The sequence below is a fragment of the Mustela putorius genome, unplaced genomic scaffold (assembly GCF_011764305.1).
Source record: "Mustela putorius furo isolate JIRA1106 unplaced genomic scaffold, ASM1176430v1.1 tig00000107_pilon_pilon_pilon, whole genome shotgun sequence".
NCBI lineage: Eukaryota > Metazoa > Chordata > Mammalia > Carnivora > Mustelidae > Mustela > Mustela putorius.
The window spans coordinates 5,034,681-5,054,331 of NW_025421284.1; the positions used below are offsets into that span (position 1 = coordinate 5,034,681).

The 19,651-nt window shown below is 62.7% G+C and overlaps 1 protein-coding gene across 13 annotated transcripts; it reads left to right on the forward strand.

The window, feature by feature from the left end:
• The first annotated feature begins 21 nt into the window (after positions 1-21).
• On the forward strand, positions 22-19,581 carry BRD9 (bromodomain containing 9). Of its 13 annotated transcripts, none has more exons than XM_045089288.1 (18): positions 22-200; positions 835-1,049; positions 1,285-1,417; positions 2,804-2,864; positions 3,247-3,391; positions 5,018-5,128; positions 5,771-5,946; positions 6,868-6,903; positions 7,021-7,153; positions 7,253-7,405; positions 8,662-8,737; positions 9,576-9,671; positions 10,396-10,525; positions 12,689-12,800; positions 15,623-15,661; positions 16,851-16,950; positions 17,927-18,100; positions 18,915-19,581. In XM_045089288.1, exons 1-18 carry the CDS (start codon positions 149-151, stop codon positions 19,013-19,015), a joined length of 2,043 nt encoding a protein of 680 aa, XP_044945223.1. In that variant the 5' UTR covers positions 22-148; the 3' UTR covers positions 19,016-19,581. The 13 variants fall into 13 exon arrangements, with proteins under 13 accessions (XP_044945223.1, XP_044945226.1, XP_044945238.1 ...); XM_045089291.1 differs by having other exon boundaries at positions 6,871-6,903; XM_045089303.1 differs by having other exon boundaries at positions 23-200; positions 5,831-5,946.
• The last annotated feature ends 70 nt before the right edge of the window (positions 19,582-19,651 follow it).

Sequence of the window (19,651 nt, forward strand, 5' to 3'; positions counted from 1 at the left end):
TTCCGGGCGGGGCGACTTCCGGCCGCGGCGCCGCGACCTCCGCCGGGCGAGGCGGGCGGCGAGCCAGGGCCGCGGGGGCGGCGGCCACGCTCCGGCCCGGCCCGCGGCTGCCCTCGGCCCCGCGCCCCGGCCCCGGCCTCGCGCCGCCATGGGCAAGAAGCACAAGAAGCACAAGACCGAGTGGCGCTCGTCCTACGAGGGTGAGGCGGCGGGCGCGCTTTGTGACGCGGGCGGGCGGGGGGCGTTCGCGGCGGGCGGGGGGCGGGGGAGGGTCCGGGACTTCCGGGGGGGCCCGGGGGAGGGTCCGGGCTCGCGGGGGGCGGGGTGGCCCCGGGCACAGGGTCCCGAGGTCCGCGGCGACCGCTGGGTCTTGTGTCCAGAAGGAAGGAGCCGAGCAGCTCCGCGGCTTGTCGGGTCTCGGAGCGTCCGTCGTGGCCTCTCTGCGCGCCCCTGCGGCCGCGCGCGCGTGGGGGGCGCCTGCGCCTGCTGCGGGGTGCGCCCAGCCGGCAGCTTAGGGACGGGGCATCGGGCTCCTGGTCGCGGTCCGCTTTGGTCCTTCCCGCTGCTTCCCTCTAGGCCTCCCGGAGGCCGGTGCCGCGCGCAGCGGGGACAGCACTTAGCCATGCCGGGCTGTCCTCCCGACGTCCCTCCTGGACGGTTCTGCCCTCGCCCTGCCTGCTGCCTGGGGCCGGCCAGTCCCTCCACCTCCCGGGACCTGCGCGTTGGCCTGGTCACACCCGTGCGAGGGGCCCGCCCTGCCCCCCGGCTCCGGCTCCGGGGAGGTAGCGGGCGGCCGTGCGCGGCCCGAGCACGCAGGGTCGTCTCTGTCTGCAGATTACACAGACAAGCCCCTGGAGAAGCCCCTGAAGCTGGTCCTCAAGGTCGGAGGAAGCGAAGTGACCGAGCTCTCGGGGTCTGGGCACGACTCCAGTTACTACGACGACAGGTCCGACCACGAGCGCGAGCGGCACCGAGAGAAGAAGAAGAAGAAGAAGAAGAAAGCGGAGAAGGAGAAGCACCTCGATGACGAGGAGAGAAGGAAGAGAAAGGTGGGGGGTCGTGGGCGCGCGCTGGCCCCAGGCCCTGGAGGGCAGGCGGCGAGTGCTGCGGGTGTGGGACGCAGACCCCGAGGTCCTGGGCTGTGTTTCCCCTTCTCTGGGCGTCTCGGGCCTGAGCCCTGGGGGTGGCGTGAAGGGGGAGCCTGCGGTGAGAAGCGCGCCTCGTGGTCACGGGAGCCGCGTCTGCAGCAGCTGGTGTCGCTCTCGCCCCGACCCTGCCTCGCAGGAAGAGAAGAAGCGGAAGCGGGAGAAGGAGCACGGGGACACGGAGGGCGAGGCCGAGGACTTCGATCCTGGGAAGAAGGTGGAGGTGGAGCCGCCCCCTGACAGGCCGGTGCGCGCCTGCCGGACCCAGGCCGGTGAGTGTGGCGCTGGGGCGGTTTCCCGAGCCTCCGCTTACCGCCTCCGCTTAGCTCCGTGCCGCGGGGCTGGCGCTGGCCTGCGGCCTCGGCCTCTCGGGAGGAGCAGGGGAGGAGGGGACGCTGGGTCTTCAGCGTGAAGCGCAGCGGGGCCGAGTTCTCACTGTCCCTTCGAGCTCCTGGAGCAGGGCCTGGCCGGCTCCCGCTCCCCGTTCCGCTCCTCTTTAAAGTCCCGAGCTCAGTGTGGAGGGGGGGACACTGGCGCTCCCGGGGGCTGTCAGAAGTCGCGAGGGCTGCTGCAGCTCCTCCAAAGGAAGGGGTCCGAGATGCTTGGGACCCTCTGGTCCGTGCGGTCGCTTCTCTTGGGCTCCTGCACAGTCAGGAGGTGCTGATGGGAGGTCGTTTCTTTCCTTGACTTGGGGTTGACTAGCTAGGATTCGGGAGGGGGCGTGTGCTGCATCATTGTGGGGGCTGCTGTGTTCTGGCAGGCCCCGTGCCCTGTGCGGGTCGTTGCCGTGGTGGACTCAGGGCCTTGAGGCATGGTGGGGCACAGAGAAGGTCAGGCGTGAAACCGTTCGCTGGATGAACACGTCTGCGGACGGTCGCCGGCCCCCGTGAGCTTAGAGCGACCCCTCGTTTGAGCTCACGTGCAGTGCTTCCCTCCCGCGTGTCTGAACGTCTGTCCTGGTCACTGTCGCCGTCGAGGACCCACTTGAGGTCTGCACTTCTGGGCTTCAGGCCTGGGACCAGCCGTCTCCCCACGGAGCCCTGGTTCCTTCGAGCACCCTGGCTGTCAGGGGCTGGGGGGCTGGGTGTGGCCCTCGGTGGGTATCAGGCAGAAGGATCCCACGCGTAGCCCCAGCCGAGAGAACAAAACCTACGCAGACAGTGGGGTTCACCCGGCGGGCGCTGCGGCACGGTGAGCAGATGCGCTCCCGGGAGCCCCAGGGCCGTGTGTGCTGCTGTGCCTGGTTCACAGGTGAGCAGCCAGCGTGACCAGAGCGTTAGGACTCTCCAGAGGATAACGGGTGAAGTTCCACTTGTGTCCCAAGCCTTAGTGCTCGTCTTTGTGCCGTGTCTGGAATGTGCCAGGCCTGGCGGTGACCTGGACGGTCCTGGCCGATGAGCGGTCTTCCCCTGTTGTCGTGCTGAGGGTGCTGGAGCTCCGAGGGGTTTCTGAGACGGATGCTGACAAGGAGGTCCTTTCCCACCCCGCTGGGCTTCCTGGGGCCGGGCCTGGGTCTGGTCGATGCTTGTTCCCAGTTCTTGTTGGAACTTGAAGCACCGTGAGACGGGGAGCCGCTGGAGACACACCGTGGGGGGAGCTCTCCAGTGACGTGACGCCGCAGTCTCCCGACTCGTCTCTCTCTATTTTTGGGTCGCCAGCCGAGCACGAGAGCACGCCTATCCAGCAGCTGCTGGAGCATTTCCTCCGCCAGCTCCAGAGGTAAAGCGTCGCTCGAGGGCGTCTTCCCCTGAGCTGTGCTGCCGCCCCTGCGGCTGTGAAGCAGACACTCGCCCCGTGTGGGGGGGCGGCGGGCAGGCACGCGCGGATGGTGTGCAGGGAGAGCCCCCGCGGCCAGTCAGCGCGGGCGGGTCAAGGCTGCCACGATACAGGTGTCCTGGCTGCAGGCAGGAAGGCGGCTGGGGAGTTGTCAGTTCTCCAAAATCCCGCAGCTCTAGAGCAGGTAGATTTTGCTTTTTATCTTTAAGACGGCAGGTTAAAACTCGGAGAGGCGTGTGACGTTTCTGCCGTGCGGGGTTTTGTATCTTTTGGAAATCGAGATGTATGGTTTTCCCAATTTGCGTAAAGCTGTTTTTGTTTTCAGGAAAGATCCTCATGGATTTTTTGCTTTTCCTGTCACGGATGCAATTGCTCCTGGTTACTCCATGATAATAAAACACCCCATGGATTTCGGCACGATGAAGGACAAGATTGTAGCCAACGAATACAAGTCGGTCACAGAATTTAAGGTAAACAGTCTCCGTTCCTGAAACGGCTGCTCTGAGGCTGTGTGCGCCGACGCCCAGTGAACTCTGTCCGCCTTAGCTGCTCTCCAGTTGGAGCTTCTGCGGGCACTGGCGCATTTGGGCTGAGGTCACCCACGCAGCACGGGGGGAATGGGCTGGCTGAAATGTCCTCTGTATGTTTTCCGGAAGCCCCACCGTATGTGGCCACAGGAACTTGCCGGCTCAGGCCGGAGTGTGTCGATTTGGTCTGGTTTGGAGTGAGCCAGAAACACAGTTTTCCTAATTTTGAGTTTTATTTTGCAGCAGTTGGGAGTTGACTTTGTTTTTGAACAATAAATTCTTGCAGAAGCTGAGTGTGTAGTTCTTACGTCTGTTCTTGCTACCACCTCTGCCGTGGAAACGCGTCTTGGCTCTGAAACGCGGAGGGGTGGTTAACGTGAGCGCTGGACAGCTTTGGCAATCGTCATTTAGGAAAGGGCCTCAGGTTTCCGAGTTTTGGTCCAGTTTGAAAGGCTTGGCTCTTTACGTTACGTCCTGGTGTCGTGACAGGGTTTGGCGAGCGGTGGCAGCAGCCCACACACAAGGGTGGTGCACGGGGTGGGGTTTCCTCCAGAGCACCCGGCACTGCCCCCAAGGCAGATGGCTCACGGCAGCCCACAAGCCCTCCACTTTACTAACTCGGGTCCCAGTTGGGTCTGCTGCCCAGTGGCCGTCCTGGATGTGAGCAGCGTCCGCCTCCCTCCTCTGCGTCCTCACACTGGTACCTCGGGGCCAGTGAAGGACGCGGGCTTCATGGCCTCAGGCCCAACCCTGGAGCCCTTGGCATGGGGCTGGTGCTAGGGCTTGGGAGGTGCCAGGAGAGTTCACCCTGTGTCGCCTGGCCCAACGGCTCACTCCTCTGTGACAGGCGTATGCCGAAGGTAGTTTGGTGACAAAACACTGAAGTTCCCAGGCTTCACTTCTAGTGTCCGGTATTTAGTAAGAGTCCCCTTGTTGGGGCTGAAGTGTTTGCTCGGGCGCCTCTGGAGCAGTTCCTGGAGGCAAGATGCTGGACTCCGCGCAGAACTCCCAGAGATGGAGGACACGACTGTGCTCGGGTCTCAGCTCCTCCCTTGGCCTTAACTGGAAGAATGTGGCTGTGCGTTCTCGTTCCCGTTTGCATCCGAGTTCCTCCCGGAGTGGGAGAGCAGGGGCCGCCCTGTCTTCACAGCCCGTGTGTGTCCCGCTCAGGAGGATGCGGGGCTTGGCTGGCTTCTCACGGTCTGCGGGGAAACACCCGTGAACAATTACGAACGTTTTTGAAGGTGTAGAAACCGTTTCGTAAACTGAAGAGCCTAATCTAGTTTCCCACTCATTTTTAGCCTCTCTTTTTTAAAGATTTTATTTATTCACTTGAGAGACAGAATCACAAGCAGGCAGAGAGAGAGGGCGAAGCGGACTCCCGCTGAGCAGAGCCCGATGCGGGACTCGATCCCAGGACTCTAGGATCATGACCTGAGCCGAAGGCAGAGGCTTAACCCCCGAGCCCCCCAGGTGCCCTCCCCTCACTTTTAGCCTCTTGACAGGAATCCAGTTTATGTCTTGGTGGCGTTTCACATTGGATGGATACGATTTTTTTTCCCTTTTCAGGCAGATTTTAAGCTGATGTGTGATAATGCCATGACCTACAACAGACCAGACACTGTGTACTACAAGTTAGCCAAGAAGATCCTCCACGCGGGCTTTAAGATGATGAGCAAAGTAAGAAGCCCTTGGCGGCGAGGAGCCACAGAAACGAGCGTTCTCCTCTGTGTTCTATGCCTGAACAGAACCTCACCCCCAGTGAATGACCCCCGTCCGTCCCTGGCCGCGGTGGGGCCCCTCTGCTCTAGCGTAGACGTCCCAGGCCACCCTCCCCTCCAGGCACTCCCCCTCTCCTCCTGCTCACTATCCAGCTGTAAGCTCTCCTGTAGGGTTGGTGGAAATTCTGGATATGTCCATCTCAGCCTGGGCATCTTGTCGCACTGAATTGCAGCGGCCCATGATTTGTCTCACGTGGCTGCCCACTGAATCCAGACGGGACTTTGGCCATCCGGCCTGGCTTCCCAGATCTGTCCCACCAGCCAGGTTGCATGCCTCACCCGTCTAAGACCAGTACCTTGTGCCTGATGAGCCTATAGGTGAGGTGCGGCCCCTGTGCCCTCAGGCCTGTGCCCTTGGCCAGCCTCAGGCGCTCCCGGCCAGTGGGCTGCACCTGTGTTGTGACCCCCCCCCCACGGTAGTGCGGCGGAGTCAGCTGTCAGGCCAGGTGAGGCTGCGGGCCCCCCCACCCCACCCATCGTCCTAGCGCCCTGGCCGGCAGGCAGAGCTAAAGCCCTGCCGCTCTGTCCTTTCTGATTCCAGGAGCGGCTGCTAGCTTTGAAGCGCAGCATGTCGTTTATGCAGGACATGGATTTTTCTCAGCAGGCAGCTCTTCTGGGCAGCGAAGACACAGCCGTCGAGGAGCCTGTTCCTGAAGTGGCACCCGTTCAAGTAGAAACTGCCAGGAAATCCAAAAGGCCAAGTAGAGAAGTCATCAGGTAAAGAGAAGTGTGTCTGCGTGGTGCGTGGGACACATGCCTCGGGACGGCAGGCGAGGGGCAGCCCGTGCCGGAGCCCATGGCCTTGGAGCAGCGGGCGCAGCCTCTGGGGGAGCGCACACTCCCCCGGGGCCTGGGGCCAGCTCTCGCCTCAGGTGTTCCCAGGTGGTCGGTAGGCAGCCTGGACCAGCTTGGACTTGTCCTGCCGGAGAGTCACTGTCAGGCTGGTGGACATCACATGCCGGAGGCAGGTGGCCCTGCCGCCCCACATGGTCTCTGTCCTAGGTGTGTCACCGGAGCCTGTCGGCCACAGCTCTTCCCACGTGCATGTCATTTGTGAATAACTGTTGGCCCTTCACTCCCAAGAGGCTCCCTCCCGTGCGGGATGCATGCTGGTGGCCTGGCCTGGCCATCCCTGGCTTGGGACTTAGCTGAGTGTGTGGCATTTGTGCTGCTTTCTCATTGTTCGCCCCAGCCCTCTGTTCCTGCAGCTGTACACCCAGGCCAGAGAGAGGGCCTTCTTGTAGGCGCGGGGTCCCCAGGCAGGGTTTGCTCCCACAGCGCCATAGACGGGGTCTATCCATTTGCTTCTAGAATCTTTCACAGGAGAGGCCAAGGCCACTCTCTCGTGTGCTATACCCAGCAACTCTTGACTGCAATACAGAACTCCCTCACATGGGTCTCGTGGCCACGAGCTGGAGGCTTGGGATGTCCCTGGGGCCTCACGGTCTATGTCCCTCGCTCACACTGGGTGTGGGTGCTCTGCCCTCCACACAGTTCTGCCCCTTTTCTGACGGTGCCTCAAGTAGCACTGTAGGTCTGTGAGCTTCCGGGCAGGTAGTAAGACTCCCATCAAGTGGCTCTTAGAGTGACTGCAGGTGAGGACCATCTCCTGACCATTTGGATTCGTCTTGCTCTTAGCAGACGCGCCTGGTGTGCCGAAAGGATGGGGTTAAGGTGTGCTTCGTGCCGCCAGCCCCTGGTGGCCTTGAGGCTGAGGGACTGGCCCCAGGGAGGTGGGAGCAGTGCGTACCCCGGCCTCCTGGTGACTCGTGTGCTGTTCCTGCCCCGTAGCTGCATGTTCGAGCCGGAAGGAAATGCCTGCAGCCTGACCGACAGCACCGCGGAGGAGCACGTGCTGGCCTTGGTGGAGCACGCGGCCGACGAGGCTCGGGACAGGATCAGCCGGCTTCTCCCAGGGGGCAAGGTAGCGGCGGGAGGGCCGGGTGGGGCTGCGTCCTGCTGATGCGCTGGGCATTGCAGGGTCGTGTCGGTTCTTGTCCCTGGCTTCATCTCCTCTGGGCAGGGGGCCTCCGGGGGCACCTCGAAGGCGGGACCCTCTCAGAAGCCGTGTTTCGCGTGTGGACACCCGTGGATGGCCTCACCCTTTGGAGGGATGATCGCCGCTGGTGGAGGCTGTGCCCGCCAGGCTTCTGCCCTGCAGCAGGACCTCCTCCTGGTGTGCCCCTGTCTCCACGTCACTGCAGTGCCCAGGGGTTCCGTGTGCCCCAGGCGTGGGCCGTGGGAGCCATCCCGGCAGCTGCTGGGCTCAGGGCGAGGTCCCAGCGTCCTCTGCGTGCCCTCTGCTGCAGGAACAGACCCGCATGTCCAGTAGAGACGGCCAGGGTGCTGCGTGAAGTTTCTTCCTGGGTAGTTGTGATATCAAGGCCAGAGAGGACGTTAATCCTGGTGCCTCTCGCTAGGGCTGGCACGTCCAGTCTTAACGCGTATCATACGTGGAAACCATTAGGTGTGCGTCCTTTTCCCATGCAAAGTTTTTAAAATGCACGTTGAGTGGTACACGAAGAGCTCGGATCGCTGACGCTGCATGAGACCTGTTGAGGTCAGCTTTCCTGTACTGCCTTTCCGGTGCGGAGGTTGGCGTTCCGTGTGTAGCTCATGGTGGTGTGCTGCTGGGCCCGCCGGTCTGCACCCCTGTAGTGCCCAGCCCTGGGGTCTTCAGGGAGCCGTGGGCACCAGGTGGGGCCCTCTGTGGCATCAGGAAGACCCCGTGCTGATCTGTGTGTACTGGCCGGAAGCGTGTGTCCACACGCACACCGCCAGTGCCCCGGCACTGCGTCCACCTCGCTCTTCTCCCTTTCACTGTTGGAATGGCGCAGCGGGAAGCCTGGCCAGTTACCTGGTCAGTGGCGCCGGACCCCTGTTCTGCCTCCCCGGCCCACCCAGCCCTGCACTCGCGCCGGCCTGAAGGCTGCCCTCCCCTCGTGCCCCACACGGACATGCAGGGGCCCCTCTTCCTGCACCTCCCCGGGAGCCTGCAGAGGAGGAGTGCTTTGGTTTGGTGCATGGTCTTGAAGTGGAACCGAGCCCCTCGTGGTTTAGAGAGAGCCTCCAGGCTCTGCCCTGACACGACCCTTGGCGACCCGGGTGACCAGGGTCTCGTTCCCGCTCCTCTGGTTCTGGTTGTGATGTCCCGTAAAGTGCTTGTCTCTGGGTCCAGCGTCCGGTTGCAGAGGCGCCTTTAGGAGGGTCCCAGGGAGCCTGAGTTCATCCTGCACACGGGTCGAGTTGGACAGGACGTCCGGGAGGGAGGAGATGGGCCTCCGGAGCCTCTCCTCGCGGAGGCCAGGACCTTCGCGGCCTTTGGGCATCCCCCCCATTGGGTCGGGCCGGGGGGCTTTCATCTGGTTGGTGTTTCCGTGGCGGCCGTGGCCGGCGGCTGCTGGGGCGGCGTTGAGCTGCGCTTTCTTGCAGATGGGCTACCTGAGGAAGAACGGGGACGGCGGCCTGCTCTACAGCGTGGTCAACACGGCCGAGCCGGACGCTGACGGTGCGTGGGTCCCTGCAGGGCTGGGCGGCTGTGAGCCACGCGCTCCTCTTGGTCTCTGCACCGCTGGGGCTTTTAGAGCCTCGTGGCCGGTCTGAGCGTCTTCCCGGCAGAGCGTGGCCCCGGTAGTGACGCGAGAGAACGGGCCCTGTCTGGTTTCATGCTTCTGTTCATGTCCCTTGACGTGACCTGTGCGCCATGGATGGACAGCAGGCCATCGTCCATGGGGGAGAGGTCCTGGTCGGAGCTCTTCTGCCCGACGGTCCCCGGCGTGAGGGAGCTCTAGAGAAATAGCCCGTTTGGTAATCGTGCAAGGCAGACCTCGAAGGAGACACAGATGGACCCGTTCAGCTGCGTGTTCCCAGCAGCGCTGGCACACTCCGGCATCTCAGAAAAGTGCCTCGAAGGCTTGTGCTTTGAAGAAGAGCCAAGCTCACTTTGCACGGGGATACATTTGTTCACACACAAAGGACGACGAAATATGCTCCGTTGTTCCAGCCTCCCGGGTGTGGGACCTCTCCCCCGACCTGGGGCTCCTGGCAGCGTTCTTTCGTGCAGCGCTGGGGAGGCCGATTCACTCAGCCTTCTCCGACGGGTGCCCCGTGTGCCCGCTGGCCATCTGCCGCCTCCGGTGGCACGAGTGCCATCATTCTCTAAGAGGACAGACGGGCCGGTCACTCCTAGCTTAGAGAGAGGAAGTGAAGGTTTGAGACTTGTAGTGGCTTCTGTAATTTGGATTTTAGCGGGTCTTGTGGAGAGTCCCGGTGCTCCCTGTCACGTGCCCTCGTGTGGCACTTCGGGGGCCGGGAGCCGCCCGTTCACAGCCTGGTCCCCTTTGCAGAGGAGGAGACCCACCCCGTGGACCTGAGCTCACTCTCCAGCAAGCTGCTCCCCGGCTTCACCACGCTGGGCTTCAAAGACGAGAGAAGAGGCAAAGGTGAGTGCGTGGGCAGGTGGGGGCGGGCGTGCGTCCGGAGTCCTCCCCCCGAGGCCCTCCCCCTCCGCGGTGCTTAGGGCCGGCTCTGAAGGAGCGGCGAAGTTCAGCTCGCCCGCAGGGAGGGGTGAGGAAGCGAGCGAGGCTGCCGTGCGGGCGCCGGGTAGGGGCACGCGGGGCGTGTAGGCAGTGACGGTGGGCATGGGGCGGGCACAGTTGGGGAGGGGCGCGGCACTGGCATCCATGCGCCTGCTTCTGTCTGCCAGATGGTCGGGGCCAGCTTGCTGGTTGGGGTGTGTCGGGGCAAGCAGCCGTTCTGTTCCCAGGGGACAGCTGGCCGCGTCCAGGATGTTTCCTGGTCATGCTGTGGTCCTCTTGGCCCTGAGTGGGGAGAGGCCGGGAGTGCTCCCCACAGCACCGTTCTGGAGCCCTGACTTCACGTGGGGGTGCCAGCGATGCCTCCCTCAGGGCACGCGGATCTTCTGATCCCCTTGACGTGCCCCTGGTGGGCGCCTACGTCTTTCTGCAGGCTCCGTCCCCAGCGCTGTCTGCGGTGGCACAGGTGCCTGGTGCCCACGCTTCCTGTGCTGTGAAGTGAGGGTGTGGCAGGGCTTGGCAGCCACACACAGGAGACAGCACGGACGGCAGGGTGGGGGGTGCGCAGCCTTGGGGCGCCTCTCATGCTGGGGGCATCTCACGTCCTGTGCTCTCCCTCTTGTGCTCTCAGTAACGTTTTTGTCCAGTGCCACCACCGCACTGTCAACGCACAATTCCGTATTCGGCGACTTGAAATCGGATGAAACCGAGTTGCTTTACTCTGCCTACGGAGACGAGACAGGCGTGCAGTGTGCGCTGAGGTGAGCAGGGCTGGGCGGCGGGGGTGGTCCCCAGTGCCAGGCGGGCAGTCTCTCTGCACGTGGGGGGGTCACGGCCGCCAGCAGCAGGTCTGAGCAGCCGAGCTCTCCGAGCGGTCTCCCACACTCCTCGGGGGCGTGCAGGCTGACCCTGAAGCTCAGGAGGTGGCCAGCACCGGAAGCTGGTGACGATGGAGGCTTGGCGTAGAGGAGGGCCGCGTGACCTGTGTGTGCGCGTCACGTGGACGTCGTGACTTTGTTACGATGCAGCTTTGTGCTGCGCGGGTCTGCCTGGGCCACCGGAACAAAGCCCCGTGGGCCTGATGGCTGGAGGGCCGGGCACTGCCGTGCGGTGGCCCTGAGTGCTGGCGGTCTGAGAGCCAAGCGTGGGCAGGCTGGGTTCTCCTACGGCCTGTCCTTGGTGTGTGGACGCCGTGGTTTCCTGAGTCCTCATGTGGCCATCCTTCTGGGTGAGTCTGTCCTGCTGTCTGCTTCCTTTAAAGACACCAGTCAGGATGGATCAGGGCTCTCCTTGAAGACCTCACTCTGACTTACCACCTCCTCATGGCGCTGGGTCCGGACGCAGTCACGTTCTGAGGTTCTGGGGCCGGAGTCCAGCGTAAGGAGAATGGGCCACAGTCGGCCCCTCACAGTGGTTGAGATGTGCTTTTCAGACCGGAGACACAGGACTGTGTCCGTAGGCTCGTTCTCGTGTGTACTGGCGGCTGTGTGTGCCTGCGAGAAGTGGGTTACGCTTACAGAATTTTCGTGATTGTCCAGGAGGAAAGTAAAGTTCTGCCAACCTCTAAGAAATGGACCTTTTCCATGTTAGATTTTTGTTTGATCTGAAACTATACGGAATCTATTTTAAAAAATCGTTGGTCCTCATGATAGGGAGTGCCTGACCAGGTTTTCGTGAGATCAGAGTAGGAGCGGAAAACGCAGGAGGGCATGTGTTGTCACCGACAGTGTCCTGAGTGGCGGTCCTTTCCTTCATGCCACCGCCCTGTCACAGCGCTCCGGGAACGACAGCCACCTTCCGTTTGGGTGGCACAGGGTGCCCAGACCGTGGTGGCCTTCTCCGGCGCCTGCTCCTGGAACACGTCTGGACTCTGGGTGCCAGATGGCTACAGTCACAGTCGTGTGCGCAGCGCAGGGAGGTGGGCAGACCACGCTAACCCTGCTGGCATCCCCACGTCACCTCCCCGTGTGCGCTGTCCCCGGGCACGTGCAGACCGCACCGGCGGGTTCCAGCTGCGCCCTGCCCCCCTGCACACCTCAGCTTGGTGGTTCCTTCTCAAACGCTGCTGGTGGAGACTCGGGCGGCGTGACGCTCAGGCAGCGGGGAGCCCTGCAGAGCCTTTGCCCAGGCTTGGATGCTAGGACTTCGGCTTTCGTTCTCTGCCTCCTTTTTGAAACATTTTGGTTTTATTTACTTACTTTCTTCAGCATTCATGTGACCAAAACATCGAAACGAGCTCCAGGCTGTACGAGCAGGGACCTGCTCACCACGCTTCTCCTCCTTCCCCGGTGTGAGCGCCTCTCCTCAGTCGACTTCGGTTTTTAAATCCAAACAGAAAAAGAGTTATAAAGTTAGGCTCCTTCCACGGAAGTAGTGCAAGACACCCGGCTGGCCCTGGAGCGGCTCTGAGTAGTGCGAGTCCGCTTCCGCGCGGGGCCTTTCCGCTCGGTACCCTGGTGCGGCACCGTGAGCCGCGTTCTCTCTCGTCGTCCTGCCCGCGCGGCCCTTGGCTCCGTTGTGGACGTGCGGGCGCGGTGCGCAGGAGGCGGGAGTCCGTGCCGCCCGTGTCCGCGTCTGCAGTCGGCTGCTCCGGGTGACCCGGGGCTCGGGAGTTCCCGCGCCCAGTGTCCCGCGCGGTTAAGGGTCCGCCAGATGCGTGGACACGGTTGTTTGCTGTGTTCAGAAATCTTCTTTTGAGGAGTTTTTAACCTTTTTGGGTCATGGGCCACTTTAAAGGTCTGATGAAGACTCCCGACCCCTCCCCGAAACCGTGTCCAGGAGGTGTGCTGCTCCTGGTCAGGCCTGCCCGTGGGGCCTCGGCTGAGGGGCGGGCACTGGGCCCAGGACCACCGACGCCGGCAAGCGGAGCGGGAGGCGGCAGCGCGGGGCGACCGTGTGACGGTGTCCTCTCCCGGCCCTTCCAGCCTGCAGGAGTTCGTGAAGGACGCTGGGAGCTACAGCAGGAAACTGGTGGACGACCTGCTGGACCAGATCACGGGCGGGGACCACTCGCGGCTGCTCTTCCAGCTGAGGCAGGTGGGTGTGCCGCGCCGGCCGCCGTGCTGGGCCGCACGCGCTCTCGGTGCTCGCCCTGGGCGCCGCTGCCGTCCCGGGAGCCCGTCCCACGGACGCCGTCCTGCCCTTGCTCGTTCTTCCCTTTCGTGGCTTTTCTGCAAGCACCTAACTTCCCTTCAGAAAAGCTTGAAAACAAGAGAGGTTGTCTCTGTGGAGCACAGGTTCGCGGTTTCTGGCGGCCGGGAGAACTTGGGGTTCGTGCGATTTTCTCTGTCGGCTGGCGCTCTCCTTCGTTCCCAAGAACCTTCCTGCGTGACGTCCTCTGCTCCGGACTCGGCTGACGGTGCATTCGCTCGGCTCCTTTTTGTCCGGAAAACGTTTTTACTTTTCCTGTGTCTTTTCCTGAGCCCATCTGCCCTGGGTCTGGCATCACAGCGGGCGTCTTCCCGGCCGCTTGAGAAGGTGCCTGAGCGCAGTCTCTGAAGTGTCTGTGGCCTTTTCATCAGCTCTCCGCTTGTCCCCCGTCCTCTGGGCCCGTCGGGGGTCGGCAGATGGGGGCCCGTGAGCTACGCGTGTTCTTCTACTTTCCTTAAAGGCTGTAGGCAAAGAAAGGAGGGGTGTGCTACCGACCTTCCGTGGCCCGCGAGGCCCCGCATGTTTGCTCTTTGGGCCTCTGGGGGATGTGGACGGAGCCCCGTCGTGGTTGCTTCTTGACTGGGGCCCGTGTAGCGCCGCGCGGCTGCTCATGGCTTGTGCCGTTCCGTGCACTGCGCCCACCGGCTGCCCAGCTTCTCGCCCCCGTCTGCGTGGGGTTTCCGGCAGATCGGGAGACGCGTGTCCGCCGCTTCCTCCAGCGCCGTTTCTGCCCACAGCCCCGTCCGTCCTCTGTGCAGGACGCCGCACAGGTGCCAGTGGTCCGGACCTGTTCCACGTCTGGAACGCTTTGTTCCTTGTCACTCTTGTCCCTCCTGTGGAGTCAGGTTCTGGAGCCGTGGCCCCAGTCACGTGACGTGGTAAGGGCCACGTCCACATCTGCTGCTGCCCTGGAACCTCTCACCTGGGGCTGCATTTGTCTTCCCTCTGCCTGGGACTTCTCGCGTCCGCGCTGGGCTCCGGGCGCCTGATCTCTTGGTCTTCGGACCGATTTCTAATACTTCCCGCGGTGGCCTCGCGCGTGCTCTGCTCTCCCCTGTCCCTTCTGCTGCGTTCACCGGCAGCCGATTTCCCTCGGCTTGCAGGCGGCGGTTGGGTCCCGGTGCCGCACTGTCGCACGTGCGGTGTGGGCTGTGCCGACCGAGCAGCCGGCAGCCACGAGCGGCTGGTGTGAGCCTTACTGCGGCTCGTCGGGACTCGGACGTGCCGGGAACACGAGCCGCGAACAGAGCTGTAGCGGCCGCTGCAGGAGGTGAACCGCGAAAGCACTTCTTCGGTTTCTTCGGGTCGGACGTTAAAGTAGAAACGTTTTTAGTCCAAGATACGTCACCGTTACTTGTGCGCGGATGTTAATTTTCGTTGGCTGCAGAAAGTTAAACTTCGGCCTGGGATCACGTCCCATGGCCGCTGGGCAAGGCTGGTGCTGGCTTTGTCGTGGTCCGTTAAAGACCATCGCTGCTCGTTTGGGCAGAGTCCTTGTGAGTTGCCTCGTCTCCTGGGGTTGGTTTTTAAGCTTTGTCGGGGCGGGTTTAGGTGGCCTTGAAGTTGGGTGAGTTTGGCCCTGATGCTAAGGAACGGCCCTTCTGGGGTGTCCCCCGGCTTCAGTGAGGGCTTTGCTCTGGCAGGTGGAGTTGGGCCGTGTGTCCCCATGCGTGCCTGGCCCCGCAGGGTCCCGTCTGCCTGTGCACGGGTTAGGGTCAGTTGGGTTTATCCCCCCGGATTTGTGGAGCTCCTGCTAGGAACAGTGTCCCCCCCACCCCAGACTTGGCCCCGCCGGCTGGTGAACGCTCCCTCTTCACCGCGGTGTGGCCACAGTGTTCGGGGGCTGTCCTGCACTGCGGTCTGGAAGCCGGTCCTGGGGTGGCCCTGGGCACGGTGTCTGAGCGGTCTCTGTGCTGCTTGGCACGGGACACTCCGATGGTGGCAATACTCACTGGCCGGCTTACGTTCAGAAATAGTGCAGGGCCAGTGGGTGTCCACAGCATCGGCACGAAGCAGAGGTCTCGGATGCGGAAGTCCGCCCGCCGAACGCTTGCGGAGCCGGCGCACGCAGCCAGGCTGTTTAGGGGATGCTCCTGCCAGGTTGTGGGACAGGGAGGTTGGGCTTGTGCTTGCCACACAGGGTCACATGTGGCTGGGTGTCCCCACAGATTGTGGTCCCATGGTGGTGGCCCCAGGTGACGTTGCGTCCTGCTCGGGCTGTGGTCACGCAGTTGGGTTCCAGCGTCAAGTCTCCGGTGTTGCGCACCTGAGGAGAAGGGTGAGCGGCCCCGTAGCCCGGCCGCCGGAGGTGGTACTGCTCAGACTGCCAGGCCTGCCGTGTCTCCCCTGTTGCCCCAGAGACACAGGGTACGGTGCTGGAAGCTGTCCGGCACCGCAGGAGCAGGCGGGGTGCGCTCTCCCTTGCTCTCCGTCTGTGTGGGGACGCCCAGGGCCCTCAGCCCAGCGGGGGTCTCAGCGGGGGCCGTGTGCATCGGCCCCCCACGGCACACATTGGCTGCCTCGCTCCGTCTCTGCTCCACGGACGCGGGCGCCGCCCAGCTCTGGTTCACGGCACGGCGGGAGCATCACAGGGACGTCCCCAGCAGCAGCGAATGAACTGTTTGTAGCTCACTTGTGTGTACGTGGCAGGAATTGTTCTTTATAAAATGTTTTGGAAAAACTGACTTTTGACCTGTTTTGATTTACAGAGGCGGAATGTTCCGGCGAAGCCTCCAGACGAAGTGAAGGTGGGTTGTACGGCGTGTGGGTGAGAACCCAAGTGTGAGTGTCTCTGGGCAGCGGTCACGTTCAGCCCCTGACCTGGCTGTTGGTGTCCGGCCGCCGCCAGGCTCTGTGTCGGTGCCCAGAGTCGTCACTGTAACGCCTCCTGGTGGAGGAGTTAGTGTCCGAGCACAGAGAGCCGCTCTTGTGAAAGGAGAAAGCAGCGAATTAGCGGGTCACCTGGACAAGACAGCCCAGCAGAAGGGCTCACACCAGCCCCAGAGAGTCTGACGGGAGAGGGCTCATAGGCCTGGTGACCCCTTCCTTGCTCAGTAGCAGGAGCTGCAGCTTCCAACTTCCCCGTGTCCCTGTGAGGCTCTGGGTGCAGGTGGACACCTGTCCCTGCTGTCCAGGCTGGTGGGGACCCCGTGTGAGCCTTCAGGTTCTGGGGAGTGGAGGAGGAGTGGGGGGCGGGGGAAATGGGCCTGCACGAGCCAGGCCCGCAGACGTCCGCCTCTGCTGTGATGCGGGCTTCCTGCGCTATAACCGTGTGGTGAAGAAGCTGTCCCCCAAGCTGCGGCGGGGAGCATGCTGTCTCCGCACAGTAACTTAAGCAGGGACAGGATCTGCCACCAGGGTCAGAGTGTGACCTGGTAGACGCCAAAGTCCTTGGGGTCTTAGGTGGTCTGTCTCCCTTAAAATACCAGAGTCGGTCCCTCTGCGTCCATTTTAAAAGCAGCTGCACGGTGGCGGTCATGTCTGTGTATCCTGAGCAGCAGACGGGCATGGACAGTCTGCGCGTGCTGGGGAGTAGGTCTTGGGCAGCACGCGCGGTTTCTGCGATGGTGCAGAGCAGGGGCTTAACACGGGACAGGGTCGGGAGGGCCTGGGGCGGCTGCAGGAGGACATGCTGGCTGGGCGGCCACCGTGCCATCAGGTGCGGTCCCAAGAAGTAGCGCGGGCGCCTCCCTGTCGTAGGGGCCTGCCACACGGTCCCTCGGCGGCACCCAGTCCTGAACTCACCGCTGGTGGTCGTGGGCTGCGGTGTGGACTGGACAGCGTGGTCTGGCTGGCCTCCTGGCGTGGACACGGCTGAGCAGGCCTGTCCAACCCTCGGCTGCAGACACGGGCGCTCCTGCAGACTCTGTGGCTGGTGTTAACTCCCGCTCGGTGACGTTTCTTCTCTTCTGCTTGGTCTCTACCTGTCTCCCGCAGGCTGGGGACTCGCTGGGTGACGGCGGCTCCGTCCTGGACTTCATGTCGATGAAGTCCTACTCGGACGCCTCTCTGGACATCTCCGCGATCGGCTCCCTGGGTACGTTGCGTTGGGCTTGCTCATGTCTTCGGGCGGGCGGAAGCACACCCTGTGTTCTTGTCCCTGGTGCTACCCTGGTCTGCAGCGCGGTCCCCGGGGGCACGGGGCTGATGTCCTTGCTTCCAGGAGCCTGGGTGCTGTCCTCGGGACGCCCCGGCTCCCCCCAGACCAGAGCTCAGCCGTCAGCACGGTGTTGGCTCGCACACCTTGGAGTATGCTGGGTCTCGTCTGACAGCCCGTCTGCAGCGTGGAGCCATCGGACCCTGTCTGTGCTTTGCTTGAGTGTTCTTAAGGTGGTCCCAAGCCACATTCAGTGCGGGGGGACGTAGTCTCCCCACTGGGCCACAGCTTCTGCAGACTTAGCCCGCGGATTGTTGCAGACTTGTGTGAACTCCCTGGCCAGGTTGTGCCCCACCATCAACACACAGGTCCGTCTCGGCCTGGACCTAGGAGCTCGCAGGCAGCCCATCTTCACCTCAGCCTGCCATAGCCCGGTCCCCACTGGCTCTGGCCTGTGCCCTGTCCTGGCCTCGAGCACACTGTCCTGCTCCCTGCTTGTTGACACCGGTGGGACGACAGCTCTGTGAAACAGCTCTCTGGATTCTTTTTTTTTTTTTTTAAAGATTTTATTTATTTATCGGGGGGGGGAGCGAGCACAGGCAGACAGAGAGGCAGGCAGAGGGAGAAGCAGGCTCCCTGCTGAGCAAGGAGCCCGATGTGGGACTCGATCCCAGGACGCTGGGATCATGACCTGACCCGAAGGCAGCTGCTTAACCCACTGAGCCACCCAGGCGCCCCAGCTCTCTGGATTCTTGTCCACTCCGGCCGTCTTGCCCTGTCCCCCGAGCTTCCTTGTGGTCAACATCTTTGCACATGTCTCTCCTGCGCGTGCAGGGCAGTGAGGGAGAGACCGGGCTGGCGTGTGGCGCTGGCCGGGCCGCTGGGGGCCTGACGTCCGTTTGCGCTGTTTGCACAGGGAAGGTGAAGAAGGAGCTGGATGCTGACGACGGCCACCTGAACTTGGACGAGACCGCGAAGCTTCTGCAGGACCTGCACGAGGCACAGGCAGAGCGCGGGGGCTCCCGGCCCCCCTCCAACCTCAGCTCGCTGTCCAACACCTCCCCCTCCGACAGGGACCAGCACCACCTGGGTAAGGCGGCCCCAGGCCCCAGCATCTGGTGGCACCTGGGAAAGGGCCGGCCGCCGGCAATCCTGGCACTTCAGAGCTGACACGGGCTGCATGTCCAGCCCCCAGGATCTGTAGGCCCTGCTCCCTCTCCAGGATGCCCCCTGCCCCCTGGGGTTCTGAAATAACCTCTCCCTCGTCAGGCAGCTGCATGGGGGTCACTCTGTTAGGCGCTGTGGGACTTAGCCATAAGATGCTGGCTGTCCCTATGTCCGGAGCTGCCCCAGCTGGCCACATCCCAAGGCCCCTGGGGCAGAACGAGGCCCCAGATGCTGACAGGCAGGTCGGGTTCAAGTTTGGGGATGTTTGTTTCTTCCTGCTGTTCCCGTTTTCAGTCCTAAAATGGGGTGTTGAGAAGTGTTTTGTTCTTCTAGGACCCTGATTTGGGGAGAGCAGGTGACCTTCCCTGGCCTGTGGCTTTCTCTCTTCCATGGGTGACAGGGTGGTCGGTGCATGGACCCTGCAGGATTTGGGCCCCTCCAGGAAGGGGACCAGGTGTTGCTCCCTGACATCTTGAATTTGCTCAGTGAGCAGCCTGTGCTACGGTTCCAGTTTTCTGATTTGGGCACTGACTGTGCAGAGCACCTCTTGGGCGTTTAGGGGGTGCTTATCAGCTACAGACGTAGCTGACAGGCCGGGGAGGTGAGGGGGTGGCCCGGCCCCTGGGAGGCGGCGGCTCGGGCTGCCCGCAGTAGCAGGGACACGTTTTCAGCCGCGTCTGAGACGTGGCGTGCGTGCGGACCCTCGTGTGAGCGCCCTGTCTTCCCCACACTTGCAGGAAGTCCTTCTCGCCTCAGTGTCGGGGAGCAGCCGGAGGTGACCCACGACCCGTACGAATTCCTTCAGTCTCCAGAAGCTGCGGCTTCCGCGAAGAGCTAGCCTTGTAGATAGTCTTCTGTTTTTGTAAATTTTTTTACTTGCACGTAACTGAGTTTTTGTCTTGAGACAGAGACTTTGATTTTGTCCCTTTTGGTGTGTGTGGGGTCCTCTGCGGTATCATGTCGGCCGCGCACGGACCCAGTGTGTCTGCAGCGCCCTGAGAGTCCTGATCAGTGGAGATCACACAGTGTGCGGCCAGGTGGGGCTGAGCCCGTGTGCGTCCGAGCTTTGAGCTGTCAGCCCGCCCATGGGGCACCTTTCTGCCCCAGCACCCTTCCCAGAAGCCCCTTGGGAAGCAGACGTGCCTGTGGCAGGGTTCCTGCATCTTTGCCCTGCCCCCCACACCACTGCGTCTCCGGAGGTGGTCACGGAGGGCAGCGCCCTCCTGGCCCGAGACAGGCCCCCGCGCTGCTGGTTCCTGTGCTGGGCAAGGCCTGCCTTCTGCTGGAAGGCCACACGGCCACAGCTGTGTCCGAAGACCTTTTACTCCGGTTGTGTTTACTGGATGCGTGTTTACATTTGCAGAACACAGAGAACTCAATAAAGGACTGAGGGTTTGCGTGTAATTGCCGGTAGCGCCCTGAGTATCGTCTCTGGGTGGCCGTGTAGCGAAGCCTTTGCCACAGGAGTTCGACC

Bases quoted from the DNA above. Each gene is read 5' to 3' on its own strand.
- BRD9 (XM_045089288.1), top strand. From the start codon at position 149: ATGGGCAAGAAGCACAAGAAGCACAAGACCGAGTGGCGCTCGTCCTAC. The intron at 6,904-7,020 runs GTGTGCTTCGTG...CCTGCCCCGTAG, and splicing joins GCCGAAAGGATGGGGTTAAG to CTGCATGTTCGAGCCGGAAG. The intron at 10,526-12,688 runs GTGAGCAGGGCT...CGGCCCTTCCAG, and splicing joins GGCGTGCAGTGTGCGCTGAG to CCTGCAGGAGTTCGTGAAGG.